We start from the raw sequence: 24,547 nt of genomic DNA, 5'->3' as shown, positions 1-24,547 counted from the left end.
CTGCCCCAAATATCTTTCCACGCACCTTCTTTCACCTGCTCCAAGATGGGGATTTTCTCGTGTTCTCACTTTTCTGACGTCAGCGTGGCCTTATGATCAGGGTGTGTTGGAGTTTCCTGGGCAGTGTGTTCCCAGTGAGACGTGAAATCTGCCGGGCTTCCTTCGGACAGTGCCTCCATCTGACCGTGCCTCCATCTGACCGTGCCTTCCGCGTGACTAGACGTGGCATTTGTACACGCCGGTGTTTCAGGGCTGCCTGGTGTATGGAAGTTCCAGAGGTGACACCAGCCCCCCCGTGACTGGATGCTCACCACCGTCCTTTTTAGAAAGCCTGTCCTGTTTACCCCTGCCAGGGGGACGGACACTCTGAGAGCTCCCTGAGCAAAGGCTCCGTCCAGCTGGTATCCTTGAGTCGGGGGTGTGTCTCCGAGCCCATGTCTGAGACAAGGCCCCTCCCTTGAAGAGCCTGTCCTCACAAGGCGGGGGGTGTGCTGCCCTGGCCCACCCAGGCGCCCCGACCCTCCCCGCACACTGGTCCTTGGCCCCAGCCAGGGGCATCTCCTGGGTCGTCCTGGCTGTGCCGGTGAGCCCGAGCTGCGCTGACTCTTCTGTGGGGTCGGGTCTCTGACTGATGGATCGTTGATTAATACTCAGCCAAGAAATGCTCTTTTCACCAAGCCTCTGGGTGCTGGGACCTGATGGTGCTTGTCTGGAGAGAAGGGACCCCCGGCTCGCCCGTGTCCCCCTGGGGTTTGGGCAGGGGGGGTCTGCGTGCGCTTTGGGAGGGTGCCAGCCCGCTGGGTACACCCCGGCCCTTCCGTGTTCCCGTCGCCCTCGAATCCCTCGAAGGGTCATTGCTCCAAGAAATGGGTAGTCTCACCTTTACATAATTCATGGGATTCTTTTTTTTTTTTTTTTTTTTTGGTATGCGGGCCTCCCTCTGCTGTGGCCTCTCCCGTTGCGGAGCACAGGCTCCGGACGCGCAGGCCCAGCGGCCACGGCCCACGGGCCCAGCCGCTCCGCGGCATGTGGGATCTTCCCAGACCGGGGCGCGAACCCGGTTCCCCTGCATCGGCAGGCCGACGCACAACCACTGCGCCACCAGGGAAGCCCCTCATGGGATTCTTATGGGTGGGAATGACCAGTCCCCCAAATAAAAGTGACCGTCATTAAAGCTGCACACGTTAACACTCATTATTGACTAAAGCGGGTGAAACCGAGATCTGGAGGAGCAAGAGCTGATGGAAAGGACCTCAGGATGACAGGAAGGGGCCGGAAGTGCAGGGAAAACCCGACGCGGGAGTCCAGCCTCCAGGTTCACAGGGAAGCCGGGAAGATACCTTTAGCGAAAGAAAACTGGAAGTTGAAACAAAAACTCCAAATCAAACAGCGATCTCTAGAAACCGGTCAAGGCATTAATCGAGGCAGCAGAGCTCACCCCGAATGGTGTTTCCAGTTTCCTTCTCGTGGATGAAGTCACTGAGATGCGGGTGTTCCCGGCGCGCGTGGGCGGAGCCTTGAGGGTGGGCGTGGTCTCCCAGGCTGTGCTCAGGAGGCGGGGCTGGGTGGGCGCCGCCGGGCCCGCGTGACCTCTCTGCGGAGGAGACATAGCCCGAGGAGGGGGGAAGCACACACGGGGGGGTGGGGGGGCAGGAGCCGGGTAGGTAGAGTTGGGGTTGGCGGCCTCCCCTGTGATCTGCTCCCCCCACCCTCCAGCCCTGGGCCGGCTCGTTTTGCTGCGTCTTTGCCCAAACTTTGGCTTCCATGAGGACCCCCGCGTGGGGGCGATGGTGACTGAGGGCTCTTAGGAGGGGGTGTCCCAGGACCGAGCTGTCAGGAGATGGGGGACGATGCCGGGGCTCTGCACAAGAAGTCGAGGTGGGGGTCCTCTGAGGGTACCCCTTCCCCACTCCAGGCCTAGGGGTAGCTGCAGAGCGATGGGCGACTTCTGGGGGTCTGCCCTTCCACGCTCCTTCACACCCGTTGATTCGTGGCGTGCTGATTCTGCATGGCTCTCAGTGGCCCGTCCCCAAGCCGCTCGGGTGTGATTTGTCCTCGTTTCTTTTTTTTTTTTTTTTTCCTTTTGCGGCACGCGGGCCTCTCACTGCCGCGGCCTCTCCCGTTGTGGAGCACAGGCTCCGGAGGCGCGGGCTCAGCGGCCACGGCTCACGGGCCCAGCCGCTCCGCGGCACGTGGGATCTTCCCGGACCGGGGCACGAACCCGTGTCCCCTGCATCGGCAGGCGGACTCTCAACCACTGCGCCACCGGGGAAGCCCTGTCCTCGTTTCTTAAAGAGCAAGGTACTGCTGGCCGAGCGGTCCTCCGAGCTGGCCGGTGTGGGGGTTGGCCATGGGAGACAAAACCGACCGCAGCTGTGCGTCCCGTGGAGACCAGAGGTCAGCCAGCCGGGCCTCGCCATGCCCTCCTGGCCGGTTTTCTCCCGGGCAGCCCCGGCTCCGGGTCAGGAAGTGGGGTGGGTAGCTGTTGCAGACCCTTGAGCAGTAAAAGGAGCCTTGCTGCACCAGCCTGAGTGTGGGGCTCGGGGAAGGGGCCGGGCACACCCCCCCTTGGTGCCCCTGATTCCAGGTCTCCTGAGCCTTGGCTGGAGCAGAGAGGGGGTTCCAGACCTTTTGTGGGGTCTGCAGCTTCAGATAACCTGTGTTTCCCAACCTTGGGTCTCATCAGAGGAGCCTGGACCACTTCTGGATGCCGAGCCATGTGATGGAGAGCCAGACTCCCCATTAAAGGACTGCATTTTCCCTAAGCTGCCCTTGGCGCCGTGGTCACAGGCTGACCCTCAGCCTCACTAGTGGATGCCACGCTCAGTCCTGGGCCCAGCCTGCCTGTGCTGAGAAGGATGGGGAGGGGCACTCAGGCGTGGCTGCTGGGGGGTGCAGATGGATTCGTGATGTCTGCATGGGGCATGGAGGGTGACACACTCTGCTTATCTGCCTTCCCTGGTGCAAGGGAATGCCGTCACCGTTGGAGGCTGCCCTGGGGTACCCAGCCGTGTGACAGCCCCCTGCACGTGCACTTCCCCCTCCTCGGGTTCCTCCAAGGCCGGCCCAAGCAGCCCCCTCAGACCACTTCTCCTGTTCTGTGTGCCTGGCTCCACTCCTAGCCTGCTGATGCCGGCCCTGGGGGGCTTTCATTCCCTGGCCTGGCACAGTGGGGGCATGTGAAGAGCCTGTCTTTCTAAGGGAGTTGTCACTACCCTCCGATCTCCTTGGATCTGGGACCTCTTCTCCCAGGGTCTGCGGCCTCTTTTCTCTTGAGTCTGGGACCCCTTCTCCCTGGATCTGGGACCCCTTCTCCCGGGGTCTGGGACCTATTTTTGCTGAATCTGGGACCCCTTCTCCCTGGATCTGGGGCCTCTTCTCCCAGGATCGGGGGCCTCTTTTCTCTGAGTCTGGGACCCCTTCTCCCAGGATCTGGGACCCCTTCTCCCGGGGTCTGGGACCTATTTTTGCTGAATCTGGGACCCCTTCTCCCTGGATCTGGGGCCTCTTCTCCCAGGATCGGGGGCCTCTTTTCTCTGAGTCTGGGACCCCTTCTCCCAGGATCTGGGACCCCTTCTCCCGGGGTCTGGGACCTATTTTTGCTGAGTCTGGGACCCCTTCTCCCTGGATCTGGGACGCCTTCTCCCGGGGTCTGGGGCCTATTTTTGCTGAGTCTGGGACCCCTTCTCCCTGGATCTGGGACCCCTTCTCCCAGGGTCTGGGGCCTCTTTTCTCTGAGTCTGGGACCCCTTCTCCCTGGATCTGGGGCCTCTTCTCCCAGGATTGGGGGCCTCTTTTCTCTGAGTCTGGGACCCCTTCTCCCAGGATCTGGGACCCCTTCTCCCGGGGTCTGGGACCTATTTTTGCTGAGTCTGGGACCCCTTCTCCCTGGATCTGGGACGCCTTCTCCCAGGTTCTGGGGTCTCTTCTCTCTGAGTCTGGGACCCCTTCTCCCAGGATCGGGGGCCTCTTTTCTCTGAGTGTGACACCCCTGTGCCGAACAGAGAGCGTTGTGGAAGCTTCACGGGCCTGGGCTGGCGGAACGTCCCACGTAAACTGTCTGGAGAGAGGAAGCGGCCTCGCCCTCGTGTCGGGAGCCTCCCTCTTCTGTGCCGTTGGTGTCAGCAGCCTCCTGGTGGAGAGGAGGCACAAGGCCCTGAGCTTCCCCTGCCCTGTGGCAGGTGGGTGCTGGGCGTCCTGGCTGAAGGAGTCATTGGCTGAGCTGTTCGGGGAGGGCGGGCCGGGCGAAGCCTCGTGCAGCGATTCTCTGGTTGCAGGTCCCTTTAGCCATCACTCGGGGCGAGCCTCAGGGTAAGCGGCCCCCCGGCCGCCTCGGCCTTTGTCCAGTGATGGGGGACTTTCCGGGGGAGGCAGGGAAGTAAGTCTTTGGTCTCGTGATCTACAGTTTAAACTGTGAGCTGATGGAAGTCCTCACAGGTCAGCTCTGCTCTGGCCGGGGAGGGCGGCCCCGACCCCCGCGCACCGCGACGCAGGCAGCGTGACCCCGGAGTGGGCGGTGGTGTCCCAAAGCGCTGGATGGCGGGCCTCAGGAGCGCAGGGCACCCAACCAGGTTTAACCATCCGATTCTTCCCAGTGACAGTGGAGCAAAGAGCAACAGCCCCGTGGCAGGACCAGGGCAAAGGAGGGGCCTCCCAAGTGAGGGCCTAGAGGTGGGCGCCGGGCTCCCCAGCGCTCCCTGTGCGTTCCTGTCCCGGGGTGGCCCTAACAAAGCGCCACAGACCGGGGGGCTTACACCACGGAACGTACGCTCTCCCAGTTCTGGAGGGCCGAGGTTGGAAATCAAGGTGTGGGCAGGGCCGTGCTCCTTCTGGAGGCTCCAGGGGAGGGTCTCTCTTGCCTCTCCCAGCTTTTGGTGACCCCAGTGGTCCCCGGCTTGTCTCTGCCCTTGGCTTCACGTGGCTTCTCCTCTGTGTGTCTCTCTTCTCCTGTCTCTTAAAAAGACACTGCTCACTGGACGTGGGGCCCATCCTAATCCAGGATGATTTCATCTTGAGACCTTTACCTTGTACCAAATAAGGTCACGTTCTAAAGTTCTGGGGGTGAGGACGTGGACATCTCTTTGGGTTTTTTTTGGGAGGGAGTACAATTCGACCCATTGCACCCACCCTGCTTCCTGTTTCTTCTGTCCAGATGTTGGCCGGCTACTTGGACTCCTGGTGGGGAGGGGATTTGGGTTCAGGCCCTGGGCTCCTGGTGGGGAGGGGGTATGGAGTTCAGGCCTTGCTGAATGGCTGGGCTAGGGGATGGAGTGTGGTTGAGGCTACAGGAGAGGTGCACATGGAGGTGTGGTGCCCCAAGGAGGGGAGGGGCTGGCAGGTGTTGGGAGTAGGTCCATTTTGGCCAGGTGAAGATGGCAGGCAGGAGGTCAAGGAGGTGGACGTGGGAGATGGTGGGCTGGCGGGGCCCCTGTGGTCGCAGCTGGTCGGCCTGCACTCATTTCTCAACCCCTTGAGCTGCTCTGCTGCCTTCTCACTTCCCTCCGTTGCCCCCGCCCCCTCCTCCCGAAAATAACACCGGGGTTGGTGGCTGGGTGGGGGTGGGCCAGCAGGTGGTTGGGTACCTTGCTGACCTGTCCTGAGAGCCTCGGTTTAATGTTTAACTAAGGGTCTCTTCCGTGGGGGGTGGGCAAAGGCATTCACATCCTTGCTTGGGGCCCCCGCGCCTGCACCAAGGTGGGCCTGACTGGCGTTTGAATGATGGATGGACGGATGGATGGATGGATGGATGGACGGAAGTGGGTGACAGTTGCCTGGAGCTGTCTGAGGTCCTCCTCGGCTCCACCATTTCCCCTTGGTGGCGCCCGTCTGGATCGAAGGCCGTGGGCTGTGACCGTCCTCTGTTGGTGGTCCCGCCGTGACACTCCTCTAGTGGAGGTGGAGCCTTTGGCCCCAAGAGAGAATTGCTTCTGAGGAACAGAGCCTCTCACTGCCCTGCAGATGTAATAGTGAAACTGTGGAAACAACCGGAGCGCCCCGCGGGAGGGGGTGGGAGGGCATGGGTCGTGGAAGAGCGGCCAGGCCGGGGGGAGATTCCAGACCCCGAGTGCTGTGAGCCGGACGCTTATGCTGTGAGTGAGGAAGTGCCGGGACTCAGAATTGCCAGTTATTCCCAGCAGTCAATTTTGATAAAAAAAAAAAAATGCAGGTAATATTTTATGATAACTTTAAATGGAGGATAGGGCCTTCCCTGGCGGGCCGGTGGTTAGGGCTCCGTGCTTCCACTGCAGGGGGCACGGGTTTGATCCCTGGCCGGGGGGCTAGCATCCCACAAGCCGTGCGGGGTGGCCAGAAAAAAAAGAAAAAGAGGATAATCTATAAAAATATTGAATCGTTATGTTGTACACTTGAAACTAGTATAACGTTGTATATATATATATATATATATATATTTAACATCTTTATTGGAGTATAAGTGTTTTACAACGGTGTGTTAGTTTCTGCTTTACAACAAAGTGAATAAGTTATACATATACATATGTTCCCATACCTCTTCCCTCTTGCGTCTCCCTCCCTCCCACCCTCCCTATCCCACCCCAATATTGTATATTTCGATAAAAAAAATCCAAAGAAGGAAAAAAAAAATGCAAAGTCAAGAAGCTGGACAGAAAAAGACCCTAAGTGGTCAGTGGTGCTTTAGGCTTTAGGGCGGGAGATCCTGTAGGTTTTGGCTTTATTTCAGTTCCCCCCAGCATGGAGGGGTGCCCCCCAGGCCTGTTTCCTTCTCTGTTAAAATTGCACAGGAGGGGGGTCTTCCCTGGTGGCGGAGTGGTTAAGAATCCGCCTGCCAGTGCAGGGGACACGGGTTCGAGCCCTGGTCCGGGAAGATCCCACATGCCGCGGAGCGACTAAGCCCGCGAGCCACAACTCCTGAGCCCGCGAGCCACAACTACTGAAGCCCGCGCGCCTAGAGCCCGTGCTCCGCAACAAGAGAAGCCACCGCAGTGAGAAGCCCAGGCACCGCAACAAAGAGTAGCCCCTGCTCGCGGCAACTGGAGAAAGCCCGCATGCAGTAACGAAGACCCAACGCAGCCAAAAAAAAAAAAAAAAAAATTGCACAGGGACCTGTTGGCAGCTGGTGAGGGGGGAGGCCCCTCAGTGCCAGTCTGGGCCTCAGTTTCTCCACCTGGCCAAGTGGGGAGGGTTATTCCAGCTCGGGAGCCGCGGAAGCGGCAAGGCCTTCGGGAAGGTAAAGGGCCAGAGGGACGGGCTGCAGCTTGAGCCCCGGCCGACTCCAGGCCCTGGGCACCTGTGGGCAGGTGAGCCGTGCATCCTCCCCGTGCATCCTGGGCAGGTGGGGCCCGGCTGCCTGCTGGCTCAGCTTCTCTGTGCACAGATCTCCCAGTCCTCCCTGGACGGGCTCTGTCCTCAGGCCCGGGCAGCCTCCCTCCCCCACTTGGCTCCCACACGGGTTGGGGCGGGGAGGGGGGGGCGGGGAGTCTGCAGCTGCGAACATTCCTGACCCACAGTTCAGGAGAGAGAGCCCAGCTGCTCGCCTGGCAAACAATGGAGGCCCCCGCCCCCACTCCCCGTGCCCCCCCTGCGCTCAGGGCCTGGCGCTGGTGCGGCTGGAATTTCCAGAAAGTGCAGCGTCTGAGTTGATCTTCACATTTTCTGACTATCAGAAGGTGACGTCCTTGGAAGCTTGCTCTGCTGGCTGCCCGGCTGTGTTTTTAGTCCTTTCGTGGGAACCACTCCTCCCAGGCCCCATCCAAAGTGGAGGAATCTCTTTAAGGAGTCTTGAAAGTGATGCCTACTCATGGGAAAAATAAAAAGAAACACCTTAGAAAGGCAAAGTTCCCTGGACGCCCGCTCCCCGCAGGGGCTGTGTCACCGATGCTTTGAGGCCCCCAGACCCCCTGTGTCCATCACCCGAGCTGTATTTGCTTCTCCCCCTGGGAAGGCCAGAGACCCTCGCATGAGGCCAGAGGCTTTGGGTGGAGGGCATGGGGCTGGGGAGGGGGTGGGTGGACCGCAGGGGAGGCCCACGAGGAATCACTTGGTCCTCAGTGGGGGGGTCTCATGCTGGGGGGGGGCCTTGAAAACCATACAGTTTTTGAAGTTTTCAAATGAGTTTTCTTTTTTTTTTAACTGTGGTAAAATACACGTAACCAAGTTTACCATCTTAGCCATTTTTAAGCACGTTCACACCGTTGTGCCGCCATCTGCACCGTCCACCCGGCAACTCTCTTCACCTTGTAAAACTGAAACTCTACCTATTAAACAACTTCCTGTTCCCCTCCCCCACCCCGGGCAGCCACCATGCTACCTTCCGTCTTTATGATTTGGTCTACTCCAGGGACCCCGTATAAATGGGATCACACAGTATTTGTCTTTTGGTGTCCGGCTTATTTCACGGAGCATAATGTCCTCCAGGTTCATTCTGTAACGTACGTCAGGAGTTGCTTCCTTTTTTCAGGCCGAGTAATATTCCATTGTATGGATAGACCACGTGTTGTTTATCCATTTATCTGCTGATGGATGGATTGCTTCCAAGATCTTTGGCTGCTGTGAATAATGCTGCTGTGAACACGGGTGTACAAGTATCTCTTTGAGACCCTGCTTTCAACTCTTTTGGGTGTATACCCAGAAGTAGAATCCCTGGATCACAGGATAATTTTATTTTTAATGTTTTGAGGAACTGCTCTACTGTTTTCCACTGTGGCTGCACCATTTTACTTTCCTGGCAACAGCGCACAAGGTTCCCGTTTGTCCACCTCCTCGCTGACACGTTATTTTCTGTTTTGTTGATCGTTGCCACCCTAACGGGTGTCAGGGAGTACCTCGTTCAAGCCAGTGGTGATGCTGCGGGACCCCCTCCCTCCCCCCTCTGCCCCGTGACCTTGTGAGGAGGTCTGCCTCCTCGGAGCTCCAGGACTACGTTCACTGAATTGGGGAGACCGAGGTTCTGAGACGGGCAGTCCTATCCCGGGCCACCCGGTGAGCTGCGGGCCCGCTGTCCGTGCTCTGCCCGCCCAGGCTGACAGTCGTGACTGAGACGAGGCCCCGATTCCGGAGAGTTCCGTGGTGCCCTGTAGCCAGCTGGCGAGCAGAGGCCGCTCTCGCCGCTGGAGGCCAGGGCTGCCTCGCTGAGCCCTTGGGTGGCAGCAGAGTTGGACTGACTTGGGAACGACAGTTTCTTCCCCACGTGAGGGAGGAGAGACTTCGAAAGCCAAGCCTGAGATTTACTGTTGCAAGGGCGTCCCTTGTGCGGGGAGGCCCGGGGACCGTGGAGGCCGCTTCTTCCCTGCAGATGGAGCCTGGGAGGCGGCCTGGCCTCTGCACTCGGGCCTGGCCGAGCGTCCCCTTCTCATCGTGTGGGTGTCTGCTGGGGCAGTGGGGGCGGGGAAGCGCCTTCTTTCCCCATCTAGCTAAAAACTCACGTTTATGGCTCACAGACCGTAGTGCAATGAAAATAAAGTCCCATTAAAAGTCCCCCTGCCTGGACTTCAGAAACCATTTCTGTCAGTGCACGTCCACCTGAAGACGTTTCCGTGCTTGGCCTCGGTAATTACAACACGGACACGTACACCATCACACGCACGCCCACTGGCAGCCCCTCACACGTGAGCTCCTGCACGCCTGCACCCCTGCCCCATTTGCACAGGGCTGCGCGCCCCCCAAGGCTGGTGTGGGAGGAGATGAGCCTGGGGGGCCCAGGAAGCCCCCAGCTGCCCTGCAGGCGCCTTCCATTCCTGGATGGGGAACGGTCCCCATCTCCACCGAAGCCTTCCCAGGAGGCACGTGCGTATTGGCTCAGGTTTGACTGAGCGCCTCCTATGGCCGCCCCTGCCCTGGGCATTTGGGGTCCTTTCCAACATCTCAGGAGAGATGCTTCTTGAAGCTCCCTGCGGTGTCTGCGGAGAGTGAGGCAGCAGAAGAGCATCATGTGGACACTGCTCCCCGGCGGGCCTTGCCGGCGGCTCTGCAGTAACCCCACCACCCCCATCCCCCCAGGGCGACAGAGCTGATGCAGCGGGCTCGCCACGCGGGTGGGGACGACAGGCCCTCAGCAGGTGGCCACGGACGGAGGGACGTTGGCTGCGGTGTGTGTCTGTCGCGCCGCTTCTCAGAGCCGCCGGGAGCCGTGGGGATGATAATCAAACATGACGTTTTATCCGCTCTTCTCACAGTGATGTGAGCTGACCCAGGCGGGAGGCCCCGGGGCGCCCGGCGTGCTGCCTTGAGTGACAGTTTCTCTGGCGTTGGTGGCACTTTGGAGAAGGATGTATGTCCCTGGTGTCCGTGGTGACGGGACCTTAGAAACGCCGCACGTAATGTGTTGGTTTCCCACACGTGGAGGCCACTCGCCCGTCGGGTTGGAAGTGCGGCGTGCGAGGGGGTCTCCACTGCCTGCCGGTGTCCCCTCCAGCCCCTGCTTGAGCAGGCGGGTGGCTTTCACTGAGCAGGGTTCCCCACTGGGGCTAGAGAACCACAGGCCTGTTTTGGGGTGCTCTATTTTGGGGTGCCCGAGCTGGGCACCTTCCCGAAGAGACTTGGAGGCAAGGGCGGGGGCCTGAGGCCTGTGGTGAGCCTAGAGTTGGGGTCATGGCGGGGCGGAGTTCCCAGGGAGGGTGTGGCAGCGGGAGGGTTCAGAATTTGAACCTAGATCTCTCTGCCTGAAAGCTGGCTGGACCTGCCAAGCACCCCCCGCCCCGCCCCAATTTAGGGGGTCCGAAGCTGGAGCAAAGCCCCATGATATTCAGAGAAGCAGCAAGGAGGTGGGTCTGGGGCCCAGCACAGCCACTTCTGACTTCCCCGTCCGGCTGGGAGTCTCTCTGGGGCCCTTAACCCCCAAAGAGCCCTGGGTTGGCCCTGGGGGGTCCAAACCACATTTACTGAGGGCCCCAGGGTGCCAGGTCCGGGGTCCAGGGACTCTCAGCCAGGCGGGGCCGTCGGGGAACCTCTAAGGGGCAGGAATGGTCGCGAGCTGGGACGACCGGAGGAAGAAACCAGGATTTTTGCTTCTGTTTCTCATCAAAACCCTCTTCACTCATCCATCCATCTATCCCACAAACCTTTGCTGAGGGCCTGCGGGTGTGGCGTCGTCCCTTGTGTTGAGGCCAGGCAGCGGGCGGTTCAGGCCTGAAAGGCGCCTCCCACCAGCTGGAGGAGCCTCAGGTGCTGTAGCATCACAGACTGGGTGCTGGCATCCGCAGAGAGTCCTTCTCTCCCGGCTCCGGAGGCCAGATGTCTGAAATCAAGGTGTTGCAGGGCCAAGCTCCCTCCCCCACTCCCTGCCCCACCTCGCTCCCCCCGGAGGCTCTGCGGGAGGGTCCTTCCCACCTCCCTCAGCTCCTGGTGGCCCAGGCGTCCCTGGCTGTGGCCACCTCACTCCTGTCCCTGCTCTGGACTCTCCTCTCCTCCCCACGTCTCTCCTCTGTCTGTCTCTTATGAGGACACTCGTCATTGGACATAGGGCCCACCCTGATTCAGGATGGTCTCAAGATCCTTAATTACATCTGTTAAGACCCTTTTTCCAGGGCATGGAAGTGTTTTTTGGGGACTGCCTTTCAAGCCACTACACTTGGCAGACAGCTTTCTCAAGCCTCAGCCTCCTTATCTGTAAAAAGGGGGGTAGCGTCTGTGCTTGGACCATCCTGTTAACGTCCGCAGAGCTGACCTGCCTCTGGAGTCGGATTGGGGAAGAGCAGCTTGGAGGCGTGTGGAGAAGGACGCTCTGATGTTGACCTCGAGGCCACTTTCCGGCAGGAAGTAGAGACGGAGACGCTGAAGTGGCAGAGACGAGGGGCGATTTCACAGGGCTCGTGGGCCAGCGTTAACGGCTTGGCTTGGGGCCGCAGGAGGGAGGGGTGGCGTTGGGTGCTGGGGTGGTGGTAGGGGGCACTGTGCCAGGCAGCGGCCCAGCTAACCTCTCCTCGCCGTACCCGCCTGGAGGACTGGAGCGGCGGGAAGGCGGGATGGAACCCTCTGGCTCAAGCAAAGATGGTCGCACAGACAAACACTAGAAAAGCAATTTCCTGCCGGCTTTGTAGAAAACCTTTGGTTTGACCCTGACCTTGAAGTCTTGATAAGGCGGGCTACTTTTTATCCCCCACCGCCGGGCTCAAACAGGCCATTAGCTGGAACAGAGGATCTTTTGGGGACTGCTGGGAACAGTTTCCATCCAGGTATTGGGAGGAAATCACAGATTATTCTTTCCCTGGGCAGCCGAGGGCTCAGAGGAGTTCTTGCTGCGCTCCTGTCTGTGTTCCCTGAGCCTGGGGCTCGCGGCAGGGCCTGGCGCACAGTAGGTGCCTATTAAGTGTCTGCTGACTGTGGACAGAGTTGAGGATGAGCTCCCCAGCTACCCCCGCCCCTCCTCTTCTGCTCAGACTGCCAACGTAGTGTCTTTCCAGGATGGGTTTTCCTGGTGAGTTTCCCCTCAAGGGTTGATGAGGAAGTGCTCCGAGATCAGGGTGGGGAGTGATGGCTTTACATCTGTCACCAGCTTGGGACAGCCTGACTGCCCGTGCGTCTCCCTCCTGCTGGAGCTTGACCTCCTAACCTTTCAGAACCTGCTTCCCGTGGCTCAGCTGAGCCCCCTCCCCGTTTCACTGGGAAGCCCCCTCCGGAGCGTGGCGAGCCGGAGGCCCCGCGCAGCTGTGACCCCCGGTGGAAGGCTGTGTGGGAGGGAGCGAGCTGACGGAGCACCGCAGGGCCGGGAGCCCCCGAGATACCGGGTGTCAGCGTTGTGTGTGCAGCGTCCGCCTTCTCATGGGCCAAAGGGGGAAGGGGGTGGCCGGGTGGGAGGCCAAGGCCCACGCCCAGTGCTCCCGGAAGTGGCCAGAGGGCACTGGAAATGGGTCAGGGCGTTCTTGTGGGAGAAGGGTCCGGGCTCAGGGGTCAGGAAGCTTGCTGAGGCCGGACTTGGGGTCTGCCTCAGAGGCACCCCCTCCTCCAGCACCTAGGAGGCAGAGTGCGTTTTTTTTTTTGTTTTTTTTTTTTTGGGTACCGCGCACAGGCTCCGGACGCGCAGGCTCAGCGGCCACGGCTCACGGGCCCAGCCGCTCCGCGGCACGTGGGATCCTCCCGGACCGGGGCGCGAACCCGCGTCCCCTGCATCGGCAGGCGGATTCTCAACCACTGCGCCACCAGGGAAGCCCCCAGAGTGCGTTTTGAATCACGTTTTGGTGGTCATGGCGGGAGGGTAATGTCCCGGGGAAGGGGAGGGGCCCGCATCACTGGGGAGCCCCTTCCTCCCAGGAGAGCTGGGATCAGGCAGAGAGGCACCAGCTCACGGAGATCAGTGCAGCTGTTGTCACCCCCACAGGTTGGCCCCGGCGTCGTTCCCAGAGGGGCTTCCCCCGCCCATGGCTTTGCGGGGGGTGGGGGTGGGGGGTCCCTCGTGGGAGGTGTCTTGCTTCGTGGCCCAGGCTGGACCAGACCACACGGGTCAGAGCTGGCCCTCCCCTCGCTGCGGGTTGAACCGGGCGGACCCCAAGCCGTGAAATGGGCACGCGTGATAGCTCGTGAGTCGGGTAGAGGAACGCGCAGACCGTGGACGGAAAGAGCTCCCTGGAGCGCCCGGCGCAGGCCCAGCAGCTGATATCTGTTACTGGAGAAAGTGGAATTCCATCCGATGATGTTTCAGCACCAGTGAGTGTTAGACTTCAAGCCAGGCGGGTGACTCGGTCCTTTTCTGGACAAAAATCTAGCGGCTGCGGGGTAAGCCACTGGACGCGACGGCGAGGGGCGGGCACAGCGGCGGGCCCGATGCAGCCATCGCGCGTGGCCTGCCCGTGATGTGGGGCGAGGCCAGCCCCTGGAGGACCTCGGTGCGCAAAGGAAACCCCCTCCGCTCCCTGCAGCGGGCCCTGCACAGAGGCCGCTGGGGTTCATCCGTCAGCCTGCTGGCGCCCACGTGAACCCCCGTCTCCTGGTGCGTGTGCGGCTGAGGAAACGGCCCGAGTGGAGGAAGTGCTCCTGTTAAATTGTCCAGACATAATCGAGTCCCCGACGCTCCTCTGTAAATGCCCGGCTGGGCCTGTGCGTTCCCTGCCCGGTGCACCCGGTGAGCTGGAGGTGCACCGGCCTCTCCCCCTGGATTCAGTGCTGGGGGCGGTCACGGAGGCTCGGCCCCTGACGGTGTGGGAAGCCGGGGCTGTGGAGTTGGAAGGACTGATTCCAATCCCAGATCACGACCTCCCGAGCCTGGTTCCTTCTCTGTAAGATGGGTGATAAGTGATCCCTCCCTGCTGGAGGTGTCATTGGGCTTAGCAATTGGTGGCCCCTACCTGGCTGGTGCACGGAGGCCCGGGGATGCTACTGATGGGTGCGGGAGTGAGTGGTCACGGCCACCCCCAGATGCCACCTGCCCCTTTATTTTTGGAAGAGATGCTTCTGGAAGGGAGGGTTCCCACCGCACGGCTGCAGCCGTGTGGGTCCAGGGGCCCCAGATGCCTGTAAAGCCATCATGGAATCTCTGCTGCTTGGGGGAAAAGCTGGGCCGTTTCAGAGATGTCAGTTAATGCTCTGTAGACGGTCATCTGTCCATTCGTTCATTCACTTAGACATTGAACCCTGGCTGGGGGTCATTGCCCAGGGTATTTGGGACCCAGGGGGAGAAGAGGGTCTTGGCCCCTGCCCCCCATGGAATATCTGGCCAGCTTGTCGCCTCCAGGCCCCCGGTTTATTTACCCCAAGGGCCCCAAATTTCAAAGATCCATTCCAGTAAGCTGCCTCTATTGAAGAGCAATGAAGTCATTTAAGATGTTTTTTGGAATGAGCGTGGCATAAATTAAACAAGAAATTCGCTCCTTTTCCCATTTTTTTATCGATCAAAGACCGCGACGTCAGCTGCGCGTCAGAGCGTCTGATCGGCGGCTCAGCACCTTGGCCCTGGGCGCGGCGTCGGCGGGGGGGGTTAACATCGCCCCAGCTGCAGCCAAGCGACTTGTCCTCGTGAAGTGCAGTTTTCGTGCCGCTTGTTGAAATATTTCAAGAAACTCAGTGCTGTCCATGGGCACTTTTTGGAGCCTGTGTTGTAGAGCGTGAACTTCAGATGTGGAGACCCCCGCCTTTTGCAGAAAGATGCAGGGGGTTTAAAACAAAGCTCCTGTTCTCGAGATACCTGGGTAGCTGGCGTGCCCGGGTCCCTCTCCGGGGGCCCAGGGCGTCTGTCTTATGGCCGGGGGGTGCTGGGAGGATGCTCTTCAACTTGCTGTTGCCCCGCTGCTGTGGCTGTGAGCAGAGAGCCCCAGACACGTCACGTCCTGGAGGCCTGGGTTCCTCCCCTGGCCCCTGAGCATCAGCTTTGAGGAGTTAGGCTGGTAAGATTAGAGGCCGGCAGAGGTGTGGACGAAGGGCCAGCTCCGTCTGGGGTGCGGCCACTCCTCAGTTCCGGCTGACTATGTCCAGGAGGGAGTGCAGATCACAGGGCCCTGGAGGGGCCGTCGGGGCCAGACCCCACCTCTCCCCTTGCAGGGCATGGTAGGCCAGGGAAGCTCTGGACACAGGGACCTTGGGAGGTCCCAATGTCAACTGTCGCTTCGTAAAGGAGTTTTCTTGAGTGAGGGGCCCGGCATTTTAGGAGTCAGTGGGCAAGACTTCCCCATTTTACAGACGGGAAAACTGAGGCGGGAGAAGGCGGGGCTGTTGAGCTGGAGCAGGCCCAGCCCAGCGGCCGGGCCCGGGTCTGGGCTGGAATGTGCGTCTGTGCCTTCCTGCCCTGCCCTGGAGACCCCGGGGCCGGTGGGACTGTGTGGTGGAGTGGGTGGGCCGGGGATGCCAGCCAGAGTGCCCGGGGGAGCTTTGCGTGTCGGGGACCACGTGCGGGGGGCGGGGGGGGCAGGAATGTTGGCAGGGATGTGGGTCCCAATGACTTCTGGGAGCTGAAGGCTGGTGGCCTCCTGACTCAGCCTGGGGGCGGCCAGAGGGACTTCTTCCCCTGGGACAAGCCCTGTAAGAGGCAAGAGGGCACCAGGAGAGGTCACCCCTCCTTGCCAAATCTCTGAACCTCGGTTTCCACACCTGCAAACCAGGGCTCAAAGTAAAAGTCCGTCGTAGGGATGGGTCGGATGCAGACCTAAAAGCAGAAGGTCTCAGTGAACAATGAAGTAGGGCATGCTGGTCGGTGCCTGTGCGCGCAGCAGTCCTTCCAAATTCCCCCACCCGCTGGCCGATTCGTGAGCCGTGATTTCTGTGTGTGGGGCCTGCCTGTCCAGCCCAAAGGCTGGGCTCTTACCTTCAGTGTCTCCCCATCACCCCGACCAGACTTAATTTCCCTGCAAGTATTATTTTCTTTTTTTTAGAAAAATCTTACTGACTCCCTGCTCAGAAACCTATAAGCTATCAAGAGTCTGGCCTTGGAGGTTAAACGGACCCAGATCTGTTCCCAGCTCTGTCACGTCCTTGCTAGTGACCTTGGGCAGGCTAGGTAACCTCTTGGGACCTCAGTCTCTTCGTCGGTGAATTAGGAATCGCCGTAATGACTGTGGGATGCTGTGAGCAGCCCATCCCTTAGCCCAGAGCCTGGTGCCATGGAAACCCTTGCTACATGGGAGCTCTGGAGATTCTTACGAGCCAGTGTGAGATGCCTGGGATCCCCGGACCCCAGTCTAGCCCCTCACTGTAGCAGTGAGACTTGCCAAGCACACACGGTGGGGGAGGGGGGTTGGAACCAGGATCCAGGTCTGCACAGAGGGGTGAGTCACATCCCACAGAGCCCAGCACCCGGGTGCCGGGCGCCTCCCTCATGGCCCAGCACGGCTCCCTGGGGGCTCCAAGGGGCAGGGCAGCCAGCCGGGCCTTGAACACACAGACCCCGCCCCTTTCCCTTATCCTGGGCTTTGACAGGGCTTCCCCTCCCCCCTTCAGGCAGGGGCCTGTGGTCATCCTTCCAGCTGCACTGTTTCTGGCAGGAACTTGGACCCACCCATGGTCTAGCTCTAGCTGCCCTGAGCCTCGCTTTGTCCATCTGTGGAATGGGGTGCACGGCTCAGGGGGCCGCCGCAGGCGGTAATAGGTTTGTCGCTGGACCAGGACCGCAGGCAGCCGTGGTTACCTCCCTCCCTCGCCCTGTGGGTGGTTCCCCGGCCGCCTGCATTCAAACCACACATCCCGGGCTCCCTGCTGCCATGTGACCTCACGCAAGTGGCTTCAGCACCCTGCGCCTCAGTTCCCCCTTTTGCACCAGCCTCTCAGTGCTGAGGTGCTTGAGCGGTGGACGTGAGCTCCGGGGGCCGCGTCCCAATACTGCCTGGGGGACAGCAAGCCTGGGGGTGGTAACAGGAGGGGCCCTGGTGGCCTGAAGGCTGCCCGCCCAGTGGGGCAGGGCCTCTGTGTCTCCTCCACGGGGTGGGGCTGTCCCTGGCGGTGTCTCCATGATCAGTGGGTTGACCACTAGGAGGCCATAGTGGAGCCGCTTGAGCCTGGCCAGGAAGTACCCGCCCCTCCCCACCGAGGGTGCACGGGGGCCACGAGGCTCAGACACGGCCCCTGGCTCTCAGGACCCTGCTCTGCCTATCACATCCAGGATCCCTGCGCCGGGGCCTGGGGACAGCTAAGTGACAGGTGACAGCAGGCCTGGGCCGTCCTGTCCGGCTGTGCCTGGGGCGGGGGGGCGGCTGCCCGTGGAGCCTGTGTCCTCACGCTAATCCGATTTCAGCCTCATCAGGTCTGAGGAGGCTGAAAAGGGCCTGGGACTAGAGGACATAGGCTGTCCCGCCTCTCGGCGCAGTGGCCAGGCCTTAATGAGGGATTGCTTGGGACCCCCCCCCCCCGCCCCCGTCCCGTGTCTGGGGCTGGAGGAGCCCACGCCCCACGGGATGCCCTCAACCAATACAACGGCGCTGCCTCCGGTCTGGGCCGTTTGTCCAGGGGCCAGTTTTCCCGGGACAGACCCTTATTGTGGCTGCCCTTCATAGAGGGCCCCACGGGCCGAGGAGACAGAAAAATGCCACTTGCCCCTGAAGCCACAGGAACACGGCCGGCTGTCAGGCCTCCTCTGGCCACAAGACAAGGATGGGCAGCTTCTGGCTTCACGCTGGCCGCGGCCCCCGCCCACTGTCACCCAGCCTATGGCTGAGACGTGCCTGCAGCCGCTTCAGCCCTGGTCCCCTCACCCTCACCCCTCCGGAGTCTCTGTCCCAGAATCAGAAGCTGGTCCTGCTGGGAGTGAGGGGCCATGATGCTCTGATTGGCCAGGCTCCGACCACGCATCCTCCCGGGCCCGGGGGTGGTGGGGAAGGAGGGGACTGGAGGGAGGTGAGTCTCTGGGCCTCAGTTTCCCTAATTGTACAATGAGGGGGACGGTGACCATATCAGTTATTCAAACGGGGCCACTTATGGGAGTGAAAGGGATGCTGTTGGTAAGCACACCGGACAAGGGGGACCCAGGACTCGGGGCATCCTGGAGGCAGGCCCCCTCCTCAAAGGGCCTTCACCGCTCTGGAAGCAGACGTGGGTTCAAATCTTGGCTTGGCCACCTTCTAATCTGGAGCCAAAGTTCTCCACTGCCTGGGTGTCAGTTACCTTACCTGTGAAATGGGGTGAATTCCTGGAGGGAGGGCAGAGGCTGCAGCGCAGTGCCAGGCGCACAGGCGCCCGTGAACCGCTGCGGGCCCGGGTTCTTTCTCCCGGTCCTGCCGCGCCCCCTTCCCCGCGGTCCGAGTCTGTCTGTGCGGCTGTTGTCCGCCGCCAGCCTGGGGTGGGCCCAGAGCATCACGGGGAGCGGTTCTGGAAGGTGAGGGGCCCAAGCGGCCACAGTGGGGGCGGGACCAGGCCTGGCAGACACTGTGCCCACGGGTCGCCTGCCCCCGCCTGAGCCCCCAAAGGAAGCCTGGCCTTGCCGGCTGCGATTATGGTTAGGAGCTGTGTAATTAACTCTAAAAATGGGAGGCTAAGGAGGAATTAAAATAGAGGCTTAGCGGAAATCAGAGGCGAGTGGTGCAGAAAAGGCTGGAGCCGGGCTGGACGCCGCAGCCGGGCCCGCAGGGCGGGCGGGGGGAGGAGGGTCTGGAGCTGCAGGGTTGAGGGGGCCGGGGCAGCTCTGGTTCAGGCCCCTCCTCCGGGTGGGGGCGGGTGGGGGGTGTTGAAGCAGCTGAAGTCGCGGTTCTGGGCGTCTGAGATCCAGGTGACCGCAGGGTGGGCTGTCTCTTGGGGTCTTGGTGGAAGAATGTGTCCCAGGCCCTCTCCCAGTTCCTGGTGGCTTCCTTGGCTCCTGGAAGCATCACCTTAGTCTCCACCTCCGTCGTCACATGGCCTCCTCCCTGTGGGTCTGTTTTGTGAATTAAAATTTTTTATGGTGGTGAAATATACAAGACGTAAAATTTACCATTGGGACTTCCCCGGCGGTCCCGTGGTTAAGGCGCGCCGCGCTTCCAATGCAGGGGGCGCGGGTTCGATCCCTGGTTGAGGAACGAAGATCCCACATGCCGCAGGGCGGGGTGCAGCCAAAACCAAAAATCTGCCTTTTTCTTCTGGGGATCCATTGTGTGTGTTAAGCTTCACAATAAAGCAGGTTAACACCAATAACAAACAAACAAATTTACCTTTTTAACCATTTTTAAGTGTACGATTCAGTGGCATTGAGTACATTGACAATGCCGTGTAACAGGCAGAACTTGTTCTTCTTCCGAAACTGAAACTCTGTCCCCGTTAAACACTAACTCCCCAGCCTCCGCCCTCTTTCTGTCTCTATGGATTTACTTATCCTAGGTCCCGCATGTCAGTGAAATCCTACAGTATTTGTCTTTTGTGTTTGTGTTCTTCAAAAATGTCAGGTCAAGGAAGACAAAGACCTGGAGTGTTTTAGGTCCACACGTTCAAACCAGTAGCTGTAGCCAGTTTTGCTATTAAATTTAAATTCATTAGAATACAGTTACATTAAAAGTGCAGTTGTTGGGCTTCCCTGGTGGCTCAGTGGTTAAGAATCCGCCTGCCGATGCAGGGGACACGGGTTCGAGCCCCGGTCCGGGAAGATCCCACATGCCGCGGAGCACCCAAGCCCCGCGAGCCACAACTACTGAGCCTGCGCTCTAGAGCCCGCGAGCCACAGCTACTGAAGCCCACGCGCCTAGAGCCCGTGCTCCGCACCAAGAGAAGCCACCGCAGTGAGAAGCCTGCGCACCGCAACGAAGAGCAGCCCCCGTTTGCCGCAACTAGAGAAAGCCCGCGCGCAGCAACAAAGACCCAACGCAGCCAAAAATAATGAATAAATTTATTTTAAAAAGTAAGAGCAGTTGTTCAGTCGGACTGGCCACATCTAAAGCACTCAGCGGGCACGTGTGCCTGGTGCTGCCCTACTGGACGGTGCACACAGGACATTTCCATCCTTCCAGAAAGTTCTGTTGGAGAACGCTCTTCTAGGTTCATGGAGACAAAAGGGACATGATGACTAAAATCGTGTGTGGGCTGAGATTGGATACCGGGCCAGAATATTTTTTTTTCTATCAGGACGTTTTGATTGTCCTTTATCTTTATCTATTGAAGAAATGTGAGTCCTGTGTCTAGGTGAGGTAAGGTGTGGGACCTACGTTAACTGCTTGATTTTTTTTTTTTTTTTTTTTTTTTTTTTTAGCGGTACTTGGGCCTCTCACTGTCGTGGCCTCTCCCGTTGCGGAGCACAGGCTCCGGACGTGCAGGCTCAGCGGCCACGGCTCACGGGCCCAGCCGCTCTGCAGCACGTGGGATCTTCGCGGACCGGGGCACGAACCCGTGTCCCCTGCATCGGCAGGCGGACTCTCAACCACTGCGCCACCAGGGAAGCCCAATTGCCTGATTTTGACATTGGTGCTGTGATTGTGGAGGGGGTGTTCTTATTCTCAGGAGATACACGCTCAGATGTTTGGGGGAAGGGCGTCATGTCTGCAGTTTACTCTCAGGTGTTCAGAAAAAATACACATACACACAGACATACACAGATAAACAGATACACACTGATACAAACACACAGATACACACGGAAAAATACAGAGATACAAACAGATACATCCTGATACGCACAAATACACACATACACGCTGAACCACGGGGCACGAACCCGTGTCCCCTGCATCGGCAGGCGGACTCTCAACCACTGCGCCACCAGGGAAGCCCAATTGCCTGATTTTGACATTGGTGCTGTGATTGTGGAGGGGGTGTTCTTATTCTCAGGAGATACACGCTCAGATGTTTGGGGGAAGGGCGTCATGTCTGCAGTTTACTCTCAGGTGTTCAGAAAAAATACACATACACACAGACATACACAGATAAACAGATACACACTGATACAAACACACAGATACACACGGAAAAATACAGAGATACAAACAGATACATCCTGATACGCACAGATAAATACACACATACACGCTGAACCACACAAACACACAGATATACACAGACAAACACACAGAGATACAAACACAGGTACATCCTGTTACACACAGATAAACACACAGAGATACAAACACAGATACACACTGAAACACACAAACACACAGATATACACAGATAAAAACACATACATTCTGATACACACAGATACACACACAGGTACACACTGAAACACACAAACACACAGATATACACAGATAAACAGACATACATCCTGATACACACAGATAAACACACACAGATACACACACAAGTACCCACTGAAACACAAACACAGATATACACAGATAAACACACAGAGATACAAACACAGATACATCCTGATACACACAGATAAGCACACAGAGATACACACAGAGATACACACTGAACCACACACACAAACACAGATATACACAGATAAATACAGAGCTACAAACAGATACATCCTGATACACACAGATAAACACAGAGAGATACACACCCAGATCCGCACACCCAGATACCCCCCCACACAGGGAGAGAATAGTTAATATACTACAAGCACGTAAGCCGGGGTCGTCTCTGACCAGTGACCACCCCCAGCCAGGAGGGAGGAGTGGCCCGAGGAGGGGGGTGCTCCCCAGCCGGGGGTGATGCCCGCTGGGTGCGGCTGGGCGGGGAGGTTCGCGTCTCTGCTGGGGCGCCGTGTGCCCCGTGGGCGTCCTCAGTGCGTCTTGGTTTACGCTGGGCCTGCGTAGCTTCTGATTCTGACCCGTCCTTCATCTAAATCTGTCTGTTCGTCTAAATTTCCGGTGAGGAGTCCAGGCTCTCTGCAGGTCTCTTGAAGTTGAGCTGTTGGGCCCTTAGTGAGTGGTTTCCGTGGGGACAACCGGTCTGAACCCCGGGTTAGCGTTCAGCTGTGTGCACCATGGTCCTCACCTCGTGGACGGCCACGCCGAACCGGACTGGGTGGGCTGATGGCTCCCACCTACCTGATGCCCAGTCTGTGCCGTCAGGGCGGATAGTTAACCCAGCCAGGCGCGTCCTGTTAGGGAACCAGGCCTCAGGAGCCGACGCCACTCTCCCCGGTCCCGCTAGAGTCACTGGACAGGATTCAAACCCGGGGCCCTGTGACTCCAGGGTCTGCGCTCCAGGCCCCCTCGCCTGCTGCCCCCAAGTCTTCACCAGCTTCCTCCACGGCGACTGAAGCCGGCGACCCTGTTTGCCCCCCCGCCCCGTGCCTCCCATGGTGTTGCCAAGCCCACTGCAAGCTGGGAGCTCAGATTCTGGGTGACTGGGTGGAGGAGGTACCCTGGATGCTGATCTGGGATTTTGACGCTCCCAGGGGCCCCCTGCTGTGTCTGGCTTGTGCTACTCCAGGGGTCCCCACGGCTGCTGTAGGGCTTTGTTTGTTTTTTGAAATTATTTCTAAAATTTTGATTTTATCGGAGTATAGTTGATTTACGATGTATTAGTTTCAGGTGTACAGCAAAGTGATTCAGTTATACATATATATACATTCATTCTTTTTTAGATTGTTTTCTCATCTACGTTATCACAGGATATTGAGAAGAGTTCCCTGTGCTGTACAGTAGGTCCTTGTTGGTTATCTGTCTTTTTTTTTTAAACACTTTATCGGAGTGTAATTGCTTTACAATGGTGTGTTAGTTTCCGCTTTATAACAAAGTGAATCAGCTATACATATACATACATCCCCACATCCCCTCCCTCTTGCCTCCCCCTTAAACACTTTATTGGAGTGTAATTGCTTTACAATGGTGTGTTAGTTTCCGCTTTATAACAGAGTGAACCAGCTATACACATACATATGTCCCCATATCCCCTCCCTCTTGCGTCTCCCTCCCTCCCTCCCTAGCCCACCCCTCTAGGTGGTCACAGAGCGCCGAGCTGATCTCCCCGTGCCATGCGGCTGCTTCCCACTAGCTCTCTGTTTTACATTTGGTCGCGTATCTATGTCCACGCCGCTCTCTCACTTCGTCCCAGCCTACCCTTCCCCCCCCCCCGCCCCCCGTGTCCTCAAGTCCATGCTCTTTGTCATGCGGGAAGTAACGGGGGCTGTGTCGGCGTGGGGAAGGCAGTGTGCGCTTGTGTGAGTGCCCGCTCTGTGCCTGCGGACTGAAAAGCAGCGTATTTTGTTCCAGCCGTGATTGTCGGAGTTGAAACGTGCGGATCCCTGGGCAGGGGCAGGGGGCAGATGGCCAGGAGCGGCCGGGGCCGGTGGGATGGCCGTGGTGTCTTCTCCGAGCAGGGAGGCGCGGGTGCATGTGTCAGCGCGCGGAAGCAGGGTTTGCAGCCGTTAGCATTACTGCCCGCAGAGGCCGTGCAGGCTGAATAATTTTCCCTTCTCTCCTCTAGTTCCTGTGTTTGAAGAACATCCGCACCTTCCTTAAAGTCTGCCACGACAAATTTGGATTCAGGAACAGTGAGCTGTTTGACCCCTTCGACCTCTTCGATGTCCGAGACTTTGGGAAGGTGAGTGGCATCTTTCCGGGATGGGCCTGGCCCCTCCCCGCGGAGCCCGGTGGGCAGGTGCCGGCCTGGCTGTGCTGCCAACAGGAGGGGGCGCATCGGGGGCTGGGGTAGCGGGACGGCCCCTCCCGCCTCTCACGCTGTTCAGGGTGCAGTCAGGCATATCCTGAACCCAGGAGGATGGGGGGGAAGGCGGGCCTGGACGAGTCCAGTACCGGGGATGCAGCCCTGGCCCTGCCTTTCTAGCTGAGCGACCCTAAGCATTTACTTCCCGCCCCGAGTCTCGCATTCTTTGCGGGAGAAGGGGCACCGGCTCCGTGGGTCGGCTGAGGTGATGCAGGCACCGCTTTCACGGTCGTGCTCCGAGAAGGGAGCCATCAAGGTTCTGCTGAAACAAGCAGGGCCGCCTGGCTCTGAGCAGGTGTCGGGCAAGGGCGGGGGTGATTATCCGAACTCCCTGGTCCCCGGAGGTGACCCCCTAGGTCCGTGGCAAATAACCCGGGAAGTCTCCCCGTGCTCTCAAAAGGTGTCCCTGGCGGCTGTCTGGGAGTCCTGCTGGCACAGGTGAGGGGAACCTGAGGCCGGGCAGGTGCAAAGGCCGGGTGAGTGTGTGGCTCACTGTGGCTTCCTGGTGAGCCTGTGTTCAGAGTGTCAAAGCAGGGTGTCACGTTCCATCTGGAAGCCAACAGTTCCAAGGTCCCTCCTTTTTTTTTTTTTTTTTTTTTGCGGTACGCGGGCCTCTCACCGCTGCGGCCTCTCC

The 24,547-nt window shown here is 59.1% G+C and overlaps 1 protein-coding gene across 1 annotated transcript in view; it reads left to right on the top strand.

The window, feature by feature from the left end:
• VAV2 (vav guanine nucleotide exchange factor 2) overlaps window positions 1-24,547 on the top strand; it is a 203,318-nt gene that overhangs the window by 20,320 nt on the left and 158,451 nt on the right. Inside the window, exon 2 of the mRNA XM_055089387.1 lies at window positions 23,674-23,790. Within this exon, the coding sequence (XP_054945362.1) occupies window positions 23,674-23,790 (117 nt within the window). The remainder of the gene's footprint in view (window positions 1-23,673; window positions 23,791-24,547) is intronic.

Source organism: Physeter macrocephalus, chromosome 13 (genome assembly GCF_002837175.3).
Source record: "Physeter macrocephalus isolate SW-GA chromosome 13, ASM283717v5, whole genome shotgun sequence".
NCBI lineage: Eukaryota > Metazoa > Chordata > Mammalia > Artiodactyla > Physeteridae > Physeter > Physeter macrocephalus.
The sequence above is the reverse complement of the archived record's forward strand: the minus strand, read 5'-3'. Positions and strand labels throughout refer to the sequence as shown.